Below are 16282 nucleotides of genomic sequence, written 5' to 3'. Positions count from 1 at the left end.
GCTTGGTCAAACTAAGATTAAGTAGAATTACTATAGGTGAGAACCAAGTTGCTTCAAAAACCAAAGAGAAAAGTTCAAAATAAAAAAAGAACTGGAAGCTTATAAAGGCCAAAAGTGAGGTAGTCCCTGAGTGAGGTAGTACATAATTTGGTACTCCATTGTGCTTTTTAAACTGTTATTTTAGAAGATTCATTTTTGTTTCTGTGTTCCAAAACACTAATGTTCTATGAGATAACTATTTTTTCTGAGTGAATAATTCTTGCTTGAGCTTTTTTGAATAGTTTGGAATAAATGTAATCAAACTGATCAACTATAATGTGTAACTCTTAGCCAGATCTGATGCCTCAGGATAGCTATCTTTGTAAAGCTAACGTTGATAAGAGGCTTTTTCTGGTCTAAATACATCTTTCTAATTGTTTGTAAATGTAGAAAGGGTAGGAGGAACCTTAACAGCTTTGTAAATGCTATTTCTTTTTAGACATACTTGATATATTCTAGCATAGTGTGGATAAAAGTTTTTTGCAGTGAAATACTAATACTACTACTTTTGCTTTAGGTAACGGTGAATCCACCCAAGAGACCCCCTGATGCTGTAATTTCTGATGTCACAACAGCTGATCAGGTAAAGTTTTGAATGCTCTAGGTTTGGAAATGTTGGTTTTGTTTAGAGAAAGGAGTCTCATGTGATATTCACTAATAGTTCAAATTTTCTAGTACGCCTCAGGTTTTTATATATTTCTGTGTGTATATTTTTTTGTCTAACGTGAGGCTAAAATTTGTGCTAGGTTATGTTATATCAGTATATTACCTAAAACATTCTTTTCATAAGGCTGATGCAATTTTATAATCATTTATTACAAAATTCTACATAGGAGGAGGAGATGAACATTTTTATTCTGTTGTAGTTTAAAAAAAAGTAGTTCAGAATCTATGAAATTACAACAAATGGTGCAAGCAAGACATCATGACCAAAAAAGAAGGTTCTTAAAGTTCATAGTTTTGAAGAAGTTAAATTTCTGTAGTAGTAGTCCGAGAAATCTGAAATATTGACAGTTATCTGGCCAGGTAGGTTTGCATCTGTCCACAGTCTCACTGGTTCACAGGCATTTACTTTCCATAGGCAAAAACCTGAGTAAATAAATACATCCTCCTCTGCAGGTAAACATACACAGGTCAAAATAAGACAGGAATATCTGGAGCTACCAGTATTAGGACACTGAGTAGTATTTTCAAAAGCAGTTTAGGTATGGCAGGAGGCTGTAGCTTTTGGAGGTGTAATTAGTGTTGAACATCAGCTGAACTGTGGTAATTGGGATTTGTGCTTAGCCTTTGATTATATCTGGAATGATTAAATTTAAGTCTCATGCAGCTGACTAAAATGCACAGCATAGGTCTAGGAGGTACAGATGTCTAATTCTTCTGAACAGGCTTCATTGAAAGTTGGCAAGGTGAGCAAGGAGCAGGGAACAGTGATGAGTACTTTGTTCCTGGGAGGTGGTTAAATGTAGTGGAAAGTCCTCTGTAGCAGCCGGCACTTTAATAGGTAAGTTACAGCAACCCTAATGCCCCAGTAGTTAGAAGTATTTACTCTGCATGATTATATCGGAATTCCAGGTCCATCAATTTTCAGATGATGTGATCCCCTTGTCATACAGTAATCTTAATTTTTGAGCCTTAAACTCTTATGTCTGGAACTGTTACTGTGTATAAAATGCTAAGTTCATGAGATAAGAGAATGATAGTGACCCTGTAATGCAGAAGTTGGGAAACTGCTACTGCAAAATTGATCTTTGGAAGTTAATGAAGTGGTACAGAGTAGCCTCCACACTTGTTTTATTTTAAGATCTACTCTGACAGGTAGGTTTATAAAGAGAATTCCTCTCCAATTAGATGTTGCAGGAGCCACAGCCTTTGAGAATCACAAGAAGGCTTATGTGCCGAATTATTCAGTAGCATCTGTGCTTAAGTGATGATGCCTGTGTACATGAGGGGGAATGTGTAGAACTTGGAAACTTTATGGGCAGGAATACAGACTTTCATGTGAAGGACAGCTTGGGGAAATGTTTTCAAGATCTTACATTTATGTGTCTGTGGAACGACACATAACTCCCTAAGATCTTTTTGAAAATGGAAGCTGGCACACAAATTGCATTCAAATTTCTGAAATTTTTTTTTCTTAGTATTTAAATGAAAAAGATGTTGGCTGTTGCCATTCAGCTATTGAATTAGTATAGAGTATGGGACAGAAGGAGTCAGTTTGCAGATGGCATTTGAGTTAACGAACTGTATTAATTTCCAGTGCTAGTTGTGACATTCACCTCTCAGTTTTCGTGGTAGCACGATTATGTGGCTGAACTGCTCTTTGTAATTAGCATTTTTGCCCCTTAATTTTTCATAACATGATCATGTTGTAAACTTTCCGGTAAGAAGACCATCATGCATATTTTAAAAATATTTACAGTGATGACTTCTACCTTTTGCTGAAGTCAATGACTGAGATTATCTTGAAAGTTATATTCAGTTCTAACTCAGCTACACTGAGTTAAGTTTTTTCCAAGAGGAAGAATGTTTTTTACATGTTTTCAGACAGGAGGAAGTGCTGCTTAGTGAAGAGGATGCTGAGAACAGAGGGCTAGTAACCATTTTTGTCCTTCACCATGTGTTCAGCAGAGTGGAGGGTACAGCCACCTACAGTTCCTTGAAAAATGATTGTGTTGTGTCAGTGACCATTGACACAACAAGCTAATCCTTCTGATTAGTGGTATCAAAGACTAATAGCAGGTAGTATAATGAATGTTTATCTCAAATCTGTACCCATTCCTGAGAATTTCTTTAACACCACCTAGTGCTTATGGATGAGTTGCAGTATCATGGTGTAAGCTGCTTAAAGATGAAAAATGGTTAAGAAAAATTTAGGAGTATATGACCTTCTAAAAGGCTTTAAGGCTTAAAATTTGCATCCTGCTGAACAAGAACAGAAAATATTTCTTCTGTTTGTGAATTTTTCCACAAAGAACTAGGTGACATTTTTTTTCCATCTTGCCCCTTAGAGATGTGCATGTGCTGTGGTATCTTTCTAACTTGTTCTCTCTCTGAGCTATCATTTACTAGATATACTGCCATAAATCTTTTGAATAAAATAGACTTTTTGATGGAATATCAAGAAGTCTAGAGGGTGTTTGACTATTAGCCATTTAGCAAGAAATGAATCATTCAATTTCAACCCTGCAGGGAATGTGTAATGTAGTTACAGAGCTTCAGTATCACCAAGCTACTCTTGTCCTTCTGGTTTTTGAACCAGGGCCTTAAATTAATCAAACAGATTTTGCTGAATGGTTCCTAATGCAATTAAGAATCACAGGCAGTGAATTACCTGTATCTCTGGAGAGTTTTGTCTCTGGAGTTTTCATTCCCTTCCTAAATGTGTCGATTTCTTGGGAATTTGTCTTCTTATGACACACAAAATAAGCTGCAGTAGATATTTAAGATTTCAAGTGATACAGGTCTCTTGAGAAAGGAAACAGATATGGAGTCTTGAGTTTGTTGAGGGCATTTCTGTGGGGTGTTTGTTGTTTGCTTGTGGAAAAAATTGCAACATTCTGATATTGTGCGGGTTGCCTCCCAAGAAATAAAATTCATATTCAGAATACACAATGTTGTGACAATGCATAAACAGTGTAACAGTAGCTCATAAAATTGAATTTTTTGAGAAGTTGTTTCAGCTTTAGTATTCTGGTTTTTTCTCCCACTCTCTTCTGAAAGCTACCTGTCCTGTTTGCTTATATGGAAAAAAATAAAGCTGTAACATGTGGAGTTTGCAGGACTTCCAAGATTTTGTTCATGTCAGCTCATTTCAGTGAAATGCCTAATAATTTTAAGAAACGTTGCCAGTTTGTAACAGTATCATATATTTCACTAAAGCATTCTCCTACTTTGAATTCTGACTGTGCTATTTGTTACTTACACTGAGAGGGAGAAATAGAGTGTCAAAGAGTTAGAAAAGATAGATTTTGAAAAACATGGTGTCTCAGCCTACCATGCTTTGGGACCAACTGTGTACGTGCAACTCTGCCCCCAGTAAGTCTCTGCAAAGCAATGTCATGTGAACTATCATATGAGAATTTCTGCCAGAGGTGCTTTTCCATGCAACTTGGGTATCTTAAGCACATGATACTTCTGTTCTGTGGTTTCCAGGCTCAGGAAAACTGGCTGTCCTTGCTTTCAAAAAAAATTTTAAATTCCTTCTTAGAACTGATGAAACCAAAACTGATAACTGATCTGTTGGAGGAACAGCTTTTTGATATCCTGTCATTTTCAAGTTGCTTTCATTTGGAAAACTAAAGTAATGTTTTAAATGTTGCAAAGTCTCTAAAAAGATAAGCATTCCAAATAAAGCTTGCTGTGTTTGTAGTCTTAATCCCCTTTGTGTTCAATGCTTTATGATACAGTTTTCAGCCATGTAGTCATGAATGGTGTGTTTTCTCTCCTTCAAGAACTCCTCCTGCAGGCAAAGAGAGGGCTCTAGGCATGAGCTGAGATAGTGTAGGAAGTCATTTTTCCTGTATCGCAAGAAGTTATGTTCCAAGAAGGAGTAATAAGAGTATAGTGATCTCATGGTTAGTGACTGGCTGGAGCTGCAGTTCTTCGACAATGTATTTTTTTTGCTTTGTCCATAAAATTCTTATTGTCTGTGGGCAACTGTAACCCAGATATCTCAGAGTACTCAGACATAGCTTCGCCTTAATCAATAACTGACAGGAAGGGATGAGACAATGGAATTTGCAAGATTAAATTTGGGAGTCAGACTAGCAGGAGGGTATCTGAGCATTACAGACTGAAATTGAAATTCATAGAAGCTGTGTTTCTAATTTCTGTGGTGTACTTCAAAAATGTGATGTACTTTGAAGAATTTGGCCTTCAGATGTTAAATTGGAGAGCTGAAACTGGTTTGTGCTGCTGACAGTTACGTCCTTTTCTGCAGTCTTACAGTTTTGAGTCTGCAATGTAAATATGTTTATAGATGTTTGAGGCATTTTAATTGTACAGAGAGTGTTTAAAGGAGTGACATGTAAAATCCAGTGGTGATTTTTGAGAATGTGATACAGTGAGCAATATTAAAAAAAAAAAAAAAAGTTTAGCAATATAATGATTTTACTAATTCAGAGACTTTTAGAGAGATTCATTAAATTCACACCTGGACTAACCTGATAGGATTTAAAATATACAAGCTATGTAAAGCATTCTGTCGCAGCTATAGATCAAGAACTGACTGACAGGGTGTGAAGAAAACTGCTGCTTTTTAGTGGTTTGGTTTTTTTTCTAAAATACTGTTCTTTTCCATTTTCTCTGAAAAAGGAGAAAATATTTGGCATGTGCTATGTTTCCAGTAGTGTCATCAGTATCCTGTGACTAGGACTGCAGGAGTGTCCTTATCTTTCTGAGTCATTCTTAGTTCTGCAGTCCTCTTGCTCATACTGCTGTCCTCTAGCTACCTGAGTTTAGTTTTTCACTGTGTCAAGTTCAGCTAAAACTGCAGTTCTTAATGTAACTTAATGTAGTGAACTTTGCAATACAAACTTTAAAAAGACATCTTGGAAAGACATGCATGGGAAACAGTTAATAGCCTAATGAATTATTAAACTAAAACCTACTGCATTTTTTGCATTTTGTCAACAGGTTGAGTACTGTGAGACAGTGCTTTACTTTGAGGACTGTATGATAAGACCCTTACAAGCTTCTGTGTAATTGGGATGTGGATAGTTACCTGTGAAAAGTCATCTTGTATTCTACACAAATTTCATTTGTGTTTTAATTTTAAATGTGTGTTTTTGAGAACATATGCCTAGATAGAATAAATAATTGTTAACATTACATGGAGAAAAAAAAAAGTTGGTTATTTCCAGTTTGTTTGTTTTCTTGGAGAGATTTTATGCATATTTTAAACAGATTAAAATAAGGAGGTGGTTGGTGCCAGCCATGCTGGCTTCATTAAGGGCAGATTGTTCCTGTCAAATTTGGTGGCCTTCTACAATGGGGTTTCAGCATTGGTAGATAAGGGAGGAGCCACTGATGTCATCTAACTGGACTTGTGCAAAGCATTTGACATGGTCCCACATGACATCCTTGTCTCTAAATTGGAAAGACATGGATTTGATGGATGGACCTCTCAGTGCATAAGGAATTGACTGGATGGTTGCATTCCAAGAGTTGCTTTGTAGTCAATGGCTCAATGCCCAAGTGCAGAGCAGTGACAAGTGGTGTTCCTCCAGGGTCAGTGTTGGGAGCGACACTGTTTAACATCTTCGGCTACATGCAAATGGGACTGTGTGCACCCTCAACAAGTTTGTCAACAACACCAAGCTGTGTGGTGCAGTTGACTTACTGGATGGAAGGGATGTCCCATCCAGAGGGACCTGGACAGGCTTGAGAGGTGGGCTCATGCAAACCTCATGAAGTTTAACAAGACTAAGTGCAAGGTCCTGCACATGGGTCAGGGCAATCCCAAGCACAAATACAGACTAGGCGATGAGTGGATTGAGAAAAGCACTGCAGAGGAGGACTTGTAGGGTATTAATGGATGAAAAGTTGGGCATGAGCCAGCAATGTGTGCTTACAGCCCAGAAAGCTAACTGTATCCTGGGCCAGCAGGTCAAGAGAGGTGATTTTCCCCCTCCTACTCTGCTCTTGTGAGACCCTGTCCAACTCTGGGGCTCCCAACATAAGAATGACATGGATCTGCTCAAGTGGGTCCAGAAGAGGCCACAAAGATGATCAGAGGGCTGGAGCACCTCCCCTGTGAGGATAGATTGAGAGAGTTGGGGTTGCTCAGCCTGGAGAAGAGAAGGCTCTGGGAAGACCTGATAGTGGCCTTCCAGTACTTAAAGGGGGCTATGGGCAAGATGGGGAGGGGCTCTTTATCAGGGATTATAGGGGTAGGATGAGAGGCAATGGCTTTAAACTGAAGGAGACTAGATGTAGATTAGATGTAAGGAAGAAATTCTGTTTTGTTTATTTTCCCCATATGTTGCTTTGAGAAAAATAGTTTGTTATGTGGAGGAACATATAAACCCTTCTATCTTTCTATGTGTTGATTTCTACCAGTTGCTTTTTCCTAATATATCTCCTTACACTTCCAGAGGTAATTAATCAAAAAAGAAGATATGGCAAATGAGGATCTCAGATAGTCAGAGTACCTGCTTAATTTTAAGTACAATTAATTACTTAAATTACTTAAATTACTAAATTGAGCCCTTGTAGCATCAGAACTGCCAGTTTAACCAGAAACATTAATTGTTCTTGTAAGTGTAATTGTAATTGGAAATCAGAGCTCACTAAAATGTGTAGATGAGATTTGTGGCTGTTTTTTTGTCGTGAGATTGACTGCTTGCTCTTACTTAAATAAGCTGTTACATAAGGTATCTGTACACACATGTACACACAAAGATGTACGTGTGTGTGTGTGTATATATATGCAGATATACTTGGTAAGATTAGCTCTTGGGCAGAACCCTTTTTCTCCCCAGTTAGAAAGGAAAATATACAGATGGTTAGCTTCCTTTTTTGTTAAAGGACTGACCTTTATTGCATTCTACAGGCAAGACTGAAAAATTGGCACAAACAGGTTGGATATCACCTTTTCTTTTGTGGTCTGTCAGAACTCTTAAATTGTTAGGAAATGAGACTTGACAGTTTGTGTTATTAATTGGAGAACAGTCTAACCATATTATGACTGACTGCAATCTAATGACCCACATCAGTTGACTTTTGTCATCCTCCAAGGATGCATCACTTTAAAAAAAAAAAAAAAAAAAAAAAAAAAAAAAATGTCATTATTTGAGGAATATAGAAAGTAGAATCATAGAATCAACAAGGCTTTAAACAGTTCTGTTCACATGTCGAATGTAGTTACATAATGAAGTAATGCCAAAGACCATGGTAAATGTTGTTGTTGGCAGACCTGACTTGGCTGAACTGAATCTAAAATAACCTGCTGTGGAACTGATTTGTTCAGTTCAGCCTAGGTGTTTTCTAGGGTGTGTGCAGTGCCACTTTGAGTTGTTCAAAGTACAAAAAGACAAGTATTGTCTTCCGTATTCATACGTCAGACTTTTAAATAGATTAATCACATTAGTTCTCTGAAAATGATTTTTTAAATGCTACATTTGTTTTGTTAGGAAAGCACAAGTATTTTTACTACATTAATTTTGAAAAGCATTTGGTAGAAGTGTTGTCTCCCAAGTAGGGCTTATCATCCGAAATAAAGAGCTAGTTCTTATTACAGTTTAGTAAACAACAGCTGCATAGCTAGATTTGAGATTTGAGCTTAAAACAGAAATATGTCTTTTTTTTATCAGACATAAATAGAATTTTCCAGTACTAAAACTAAATGTTACTTAGTCTGAATTAAAATTTTTTACAACAGCCCCTTCATGAACATAGCCTCCTGACAGCTTTTATAAAAATTCAAATTAATGGAAGAATGAAAGTGGGACCTTAGAATTTTAATTTAGTTTAAAAGTAATTAGTTATTTAATTATTTCACATTCAGCAATTTTTATTTTCTTGTTCTCAAGAGTGGCAATTTGCTGTTAGATTTTACACGCTCTTAAAAGAAAACTTCGGTACTGAACAATGATACTCTACTTTGTAAAGCAAGTCTCTTCAAGTTGTCAGGTTTGTTGTTTTTTTTTTAAAAAAAAAAAACGGAATTCAGGGTCTGTTCCTCACTAAAAGTCTTTTTCATGGTGTTGTAACTTTGATATTGGTGGCATTAAGGCCTTAGACAGCTCTTAGCAAAGAAGTCAGTGATACATCAAAGCTGCTCATCTCTACTTTTCCACAGTGAAAACATAGTTTCAACAACTACTCAGGAGTGGAGATAAGTGAAGACACAGCAAGTCAGAAGAGCAGCATTTGCATGTTCTTCCCTGAATCTCATCTGCTGTGGGTTTTTTATGTGTGTGAGTGGGTGTGTGGTGGCAGTCTTAGTTCCCCTTTTTTCTTCTATTTTTGTGAGAATTGAGGTAAGAGAGAACAGTAAGGGAGGGGAGCAGGTGCTTTCCATGGATGGGTAATTCTTAGCCTGTTTCCAGCTGTCCCTTCTTGCTCATCACTTCACTCCGGCTGCCTTAGTGGTGTAGTAGAGAGTAAACAGTTTGCTTTCCTGTTCCACCCTTAACCAGCAGTGTGTATTTTCCCACACGCTCCTTGGGTGCCCCCTGTGTCATAGGATCACTTGGCAGTCCATTTGGCTTGCTCTTTTGGACTTGATTTGGCTTGTAGATTGCTAGATAAAGAGTTCTGGTTCTGGTGGATACTGCCTTCAGGAGATCTTGACTTTATTCTTCTCACCAGGTGATATATCCTACCTATTTCTACTTCTTGGTGATGCTGTAAGATTAATTTCAGGTTATCTGTTCCTTCAGCAAAGTATTTGCCCTCTCCTTTGTTTGTATTGGACGGTCAAACTCTTACCCATCTGAAATACAGTCTTACATTAGTATGAAATTTCCAGTCTTTACTGTTTTCCTAAGAAAGAAAAGAGGATCGTTTAGAAGATATTTTTAAAAAAAGTTATAATAAATATGTGGTTTGGGTGAAAGTAGAATTACAGTTAGAAATTTCAGATCTAGTGATGCTATCTTACTGATATGTCTTTTCGAAAGGAAAAGTGTTGCAAAAAGTAAAAAACAATGTAAGGAGCCATGGAGAAGTACTAGTTTAGTACTTGCCTTTCTAAGATTTGTGTACTTAAACTATGGTGCACTTTAGGATTTTCTTCTTGGTGTTTTTAGTGCATGTATCTGATTCTCACACAAAAGCGGTGACATGTCATCTGCATACCACTGTAACTGAGACTCACAACGTTTGCTGTATTGATGAAGGCTACCAGGACAAATAAGTGAGAGTTAGAGCTTTGTGTTTCAGTTTAAAAGCTCTTTTCAATTAAATTTGTGTTCAATTTTTATATGCCATCATATAAAACTACTAAATTCTTGAAAACCTCACTAGTGTTAGTTAATGTGATGTACTGATTTTCTCTATACCTTTGGGAATATCATACTAGAGAGTGCCCACAATCACGCACTGGATTTCACTGGAATCTGATGACCAAGAAGTAAGTTCTTGGTCCAGAAAGATGCACAGGCTCGTGTGTCATCCCTCCGGTATTATGGACTACTGGCCAATGTACACATAAAGCAAATCTAAGATTTGATAATGAAAATGCTCAGGCCACACAGAGACAGGAGACTGAACTACAGTAGGCATATTCTTCATAATTTCTCAGGTTTATTCACATCACACTATATACAATACAATAAAGCTGTATTTCTGTACTTTTTACTAGCAAAAGAGAATATTTAACATGAAGCAAAAGTCTTCTAAAAAGGTGTGTTACTTTGGAGTTTTGTTTGCTTTTAATATTGGGAACAGCTACTCATGAAGCAGCTAAAAGAGAAGTGTATAATTAATACACTTGATAATTAATCAATCATGTTACTCTTAAAAGGGAAGGGTAAGGGTATTTCTAATCTGTGTAAGATGAATCAAATGTCAAAAAAGCACAGTAGAGTGTTTAAAAAAAAAACAAACAACCCACACCACCTTTTGGGTGTGGTTTGTTTTTTTTTTTTAAAAGTTGTGGATTAATCTTTCATGGGAGAAGACTCTTGAAAATCACACTTCAAGCTGAAGATCCCATGGACAAATTCTAGAAAATGCATTACTTCACTGTTGCCAAATTTTAGTGAAGGTGGATCTCTATGTCAGTAAAGTAGGTTGTTTTTACTTCCCATTAAGCTGTTGCATTATTTTCTTATGTACCAAGACACCACAGACAGTTCTTGGCACGTTTCCCTGGCGCCTTGGCAGTTTGTCTACACAATAATACTTAACTTCTATTTTACCTGCTTTGTTGTAGAGTATGTTATCTAAGAACTAGTAAAATAGATTGTGGTAAATTTGTTAATGTCACAGGTTTTTGAGTGACTCCTATTCGTTTCTGCCAAGCATAGCCAAGTCTCCCATTTTCCTTTGTCTGTTTTTGCAGGCTGCCTTATATCGGCTGAGTGGGGATTGGAATTTTTTACATATTGATCCAAGTTTTGCTGCTCTTGGAGGTGAGCTGAGGGATAGCATTGTATTAATACTTGGATGATGTATGATGTAAATGTATTTATAATCTTTTTTTCACTTTGTATGTCTTTAACAAGCTGGGAAAAAAGCGTGCTTTTTTTATAGCTGCTCTTAGAGTCACCATTAGATGTCTTCAAAGTTCTGCATGACACTTCACTTTAAAGTGCTGCTTCTTGGAGGAACGTGGAATGATGCTTGGAATCTATCTACAATGGAAACTTGCTTCCTACCCAGTTTTCCTTTTAGAGCTTATTTGTTGCTGCTATCCCATCTTTACAATCTGTGTTTCATAATCAGAAGGAAATACTTGACCATCAAAAGCTTCAGAAGGAATTCATAAATTCTTTGATAAATACATATTCCATCTAAATAATTTTGAGATTATGTTAGTGTCAGTGGAATTTTGTGTGCTTCTGTGTATTCTTCTCAATGCCAGAACATCTCAGGAGGATGGGGAGTTAGTTAGCCTTTCTTTCCTATAAAATTGTTTAAATGTGCCTCTTGCTACTGCAGTAGCTTGTTAATTTATGTGATGCTACATGCCAAAGCAACAGACCATAGGCTGCATTAACTGATTTTTGCAGAGATATAATTAATAAAGAAAGGTCTCTTTTCTTAAATTTCTGTTGTAAAGATATTTCCAGAGTTCTTTTCAGGTCTTGCTAGTAGTACAGTGTGATTAGGCAGACAGCAATTTGATTTAAGAAATTTTCTTGAATATTATGTGTACTATCATCATAAACTTTACAGGAAAATACTAGTCTGTTACAGCTGGTCAGCAGTTTTCCAGTGACTTCTTTTTAATATAGAAGTTTCTTTGTATGGTGTTCTTACCAAGATGAATAGAGCAAAGCTATGCTTCCTTGTTCAGATCACACTTAACACACTTCCACAAATTGTCTCCTTTCATAAACACATGCTAATTGGTTAACTCTGTTTTTATAATTCTCTGTAAATTTGTGTTAATAAATAATTAGAAACAAATACCAGAGTCCATAAAGAAATTCCCACAGTTTATTGAACCATTCTGTTTGTTTGTTCAGGTGATGCTTTTGTATAAATATTTAGATGGAATCACTCAATTACACTTGAAGATGCTGGAGAAAAATACATATCAATAATTGAAACCCCAATATTTAAAATAATAATGATAATTCTGTAAAGCTGTAATGAAAGAAGTAGAAATCTAACTGCTCAGACAAAGAGCACTGTCACTTAGTGAAAAATGAAATTAATTTTGTAGATGAGGTAGTCTTTTTGTCTGAACAGAAAACTGCTGCACTGGATTTTGGAACTGTGGCAGTCTCCTACTTAAATACCTGTAGTAAATGTTGGTTCAAACAAAAAAGAAAATGACCTTAGAGACACTCCACAAATATATTTTTCTAGTTACACAAAACCTCTTTTCTTTGGGCATATTCAGACACCTTCTTGTCTTTAATCTCTGTAAATGCTCTCTTTGGCTGGCTCTCAACAGCATACAGTAGAAGAAAGCATTCAAGTGTAATGCACTCCGGTTGTTCCAGGATTATTGTTAAACCTTCCTGTGGGTAATGTTTCAGAGGAGAAACACTACATGAAAACAGCTGTTTATATTCTTGTGCCTTTATTTCTGTAGCTTCTGAGTATTTCTGAGATACTAGAAAGTAAAAGCAGCATCTACTTTGTTTTCATTCTGAGCTAGATAAAAAATAACTTGATTGTTTTACAGATTTTTCTTTGACTATGCATTAGTGTTGTAAAGAAAATACTGGAAGAATAGAACCATATATATTTGTCAGCTTCTGAGTTCTGAAAATGGTTTTAGGTTCTTGCATGGTGAATTGCGCTAAACTTTTAAAGAGCTAAATGTCATTATAACATTCTGTATAAGAGATACTGAATACTGATATTGTTAAAATAATGCCAGTAACATGTTTTAAAATGGACTGAATGATATCCTTGTGCTTTCAGAAATACTCTGTGCACAGTGTACAAAAAAGACAGTGTAATTAAAAGTGTGCATATTCAAATATTTTACAGAAAAGAAATGGCAGAATGATCAGAGTGAAATATTTACAGTGAGAAAGCATTCTCATGATCCTTTTAGCGGGCCCTTCTGTCATGTGTTCTGTCCTAACCGAATGAGTCAAAATGTCTGTTTTTCATCCAAGACTTCTTGCCTTACCTTTGGGCTGTGTCTCAGAATTCTCACTTTTCCCAGCATTGAGCTTTTTTGTCCCCGTCTTGAAGGTGGTTTCTTCTTCTTCTACATCTGGTGGTTCTCTGCATTCTAGAATTTTCCTGTGTCCTCTTTTTTTGGTTCGTTGGTTTTGATTTTGCTTTCTTCTCCCAGTTGTTGTCCCTTGGGACAACTTTTCGTGCAGTGCAGATGCTGTAAGGAGTTGTTTAGAGCTCAGAAAGTAAGCTGAGAGTGTCAGATGAGTTCCAGGCAAAGCAACTGGTTTCAGAGCCAAAGCTGGACAGACCTGTCTCGAATCCAGGTGTGATCAATTATTGTTAATGTGCCCTGTCAGGTCAGAGCAGCCTGTTAAAGGATCAGGACATACTCAGTACAAGCAGCATCTTTAAAACTTAACTGTTGCAGTTTAGCAAACCTCAGTCCAGTTTGTAGAGGTTTATTTTGTCAGACTTTGAAAAGACTGAAAAAATATTCAGTGCTGATACAAAGATTATTCTCTGCCAAGGTTCAACTCCTGCTCGAAAGTGTAGAAGTACAAGGAAACCTGACCAAAGATGTTGGTATAAACAAAACACTGTAAATTTTTTTTTTGTTTTTTGACGTGTTCAAAATGCCTGAAGTATTTACAGGTTTTTTTCCACTTTGAAATAAAGAAAAAAAATCCTGAAGTGTGCACTATATTAGAAGAGTTTTGGCAACCATGAATAGGAATTAAAAATGGGAAGCATCAAATTATCTTAGTATCACTACTTTTTCATTACAATGCCTCTTAGCCTTGATAGGCATACTTCCATGTACCTGTGTAACTGGTGTGCCTATGCATGTATTCTAAAACAGCCAATCTGCTTATTTTTCATTTTGTCACCTCTACAGACAGGCATTAATTCTGCTTGAGAGATAGCATTGGCAGTGTTGGAGTGCTAGTTCTCAGTGAGCACTTTCCTTTGCCTCAAAGTAGAGGGAACAATAAATGGTAGCAGATACTTTTTCAGTGAGATAAATTACGTTAAAAAGGAAAAGGATTAAGAACATTATTGGAAGAAAATATTATTAATAAAGTATAGGTATTTATAGAAGCAACATGCAAACTCCTAATACTGTAAATGCTAAAATGTTACTTTTTGAAATAGGATTTCAGAAGCCTATACTTCATGGACTATGCACCTTTGGGTTTGCTGCTAGAAATGTTTTGAAGCAGTTTGCAAATAATGATGTGAACAGATTCAAGGCGATCAAGGTCTGTGTGTTCATTCTTTGCAATTTTTTTTTTTCTTGATTTTTCTGGTTTTGGTGCAAAAAAAATTCTTCAGGGTGCGAAAAGGCTTTTGCACTGTCTTAACTGCCTTTTACTTCTTGCTGCATGGGTTTTATTGCCTCTATCTGGTATGTTTAGTTAAATATTTAGGCTTGCTACATTGCTAGTTGACTGATTTTTCTCTTTGCTTTATCTCATTTCAGTAGAGCCTGTACTTTTAAGCTTTGCACATATGTACAACAGATCTGTTCACACTCTTAATTTTTCTTTTCTTTTTTCAGGTTCGCTTTGCAAAACCAGTCTTTCCAGGGCAAACTTTACAGACAGAAATGTGGAAGGAAGGAAACAGAATCCATTTTCAGACCAAGGTCAGAACACACTCACCATTGTGTGGCCTTAGAGAAAGATGTGTTGGCCAAAAGACTGAGGATGTGAGGGGAAGCAAAAAAAGTAGCTTATCAAGCACACCACTGAAGGTGGTTTTGTAAAGAAACTAAGTGAATAGAATGAAATATTCTTACTTATTTTATGGTGTCACTAAGATTCCAATTAAAATACCATTATACTCGTAAGACTAAATACACCCATTGTTATTAAATAATATGAGAACTCATTTGATTGTGTTTTACTTTCTGTTTGTCCACTGTTGAAGCAGTCATTCTCAGGTCAGCATAGCATAGTTTGTACATGTTTTCCGTAGTTAATCATAACCTTATATATGTATCTTCTTTTGACATTTGTTTATCTTAAATCAATTCGATAGTTTTTGCAGGTAAACTTGTACAAATTTAAATTCAGTTAAACTTAAGCTGCATCTACACAGAACAACTTGAGAATGGAAGTTTCATAACAGTTGAACGTGGTAACTGCAGTAGAACAGAGTTTACCCTTTTATAAAACCAGGTTTTACATTATTCTATTTTCTTTGGCATTGCTGTTAGCATTTTGTGTGGGTATCCTGTAATCTTCTCCTACACTTCGTAGGATACTTACTGGAAGCTAAGGGTAAAATACTCCATGCAGAGCTGAAAAGTAAGTTCTCATTGATTCTGTTGTAGTGTCCTATGACACTGTCACTTTCTTAAACTATGATTTTCTACTGGTATTTGTCAGTATATGTTGGTTTCTGCATATGCAATTTACATTGCTTTGGCTGACCAAAGTTTTGTAACCCCATCTCTGTAAAAATGTAGCTAGCATTGATTGGTGACTGCAGCAACAGGGAGGGTTGGGCAGGCAAAATCAAGTGAGGAGGGTTGTCATAAGGACATAGGATTGCTGTTTCCACAGGAATACAGTTTTGTGGAATAAATGTTTACTGAAGGAGGTAAATTTTGTTTGCAGACCTGAACAGTGTTAGCAGCTATTGAATTTCAGAAAAACAACATCAAGGCTACTGTGTACCAACTCTCCATCTCTGGTTACTAGTAGTAAACAAGACAGTTTGCTGCCTCATATGAACTTTGGAGATTACTGTATTGGCGATGGCATAGCTGTATTTAAAAGTTACTACCACCCAGTCCTGACAGAATTTTTAGACTTCAAGTATTTGCTTTTGAGAATTTGTGTGTGCAGTGTAAATTAACAAAATTCATTATATGCTTCCAAGCCCTTTGGAATTTGTAAACAGAGTAGGATGTTTTGTTGTGTTTAAAGGCTGGACTTGCTATTGTGCTTGGTTTAGTCATTGCTAGTATGTAGAGTTTTGG

The 16282-nt window shown here is 36.4% G+C and overlaps 1 protein-coding gene across 1 annotated transcript in view; it reads left to right on the top strand.

Annotated features, from left to right (window-relative positions):
* HSD17B4 (hydroxysteroid 17-beta dehydrogenase 4) overlaps positions 1 to 16282 on the top strand; it is a 67045-nt gene that overhangs the window by 30000 nt on the left and 20763 nt on the right. Inside the window, exons 17-20 of the mRNA XM_026865581.1 lie at positions 557 to 622; positions 11051 to 11120; positions 14449 to 14555; positions 14855 to 14941. Of these exons, the coding sequence (XP_026721382.1) occupies positions 557 to 622; positions 11051 to 11120; positions 14449 to 14555; positions 14855 to 14941 (330 nt within the window). The remainder of the gene's footprint in view (positions 1 to 556; positions 623 to 11050; positions 11121 to 14448; positions 14556 to 14854; positions 14942 to 16282) is intronic.

The sequence above is a fragment of the Athene cunicularia genome (genome assembly GCF_003259725.1).
Source record: "Athene cunicularia isolate RWA chromosome Z unlocalized genomic scaffold, athCun1 chrZ_part1, whole genome shotgun sequence".
NCBI classification, from domain to species: domain Eukaryota; kingdom Metazoa; phylum Chordata; class Aves; order Strigiformes; family Strigidae; genus Athene; species Athene cunicularia.
The sequence above is the reverse complement of the archived record's forward strand: the minus strand, read 5'-3'. Positions and strand labels throughout refer to the sequence as shown.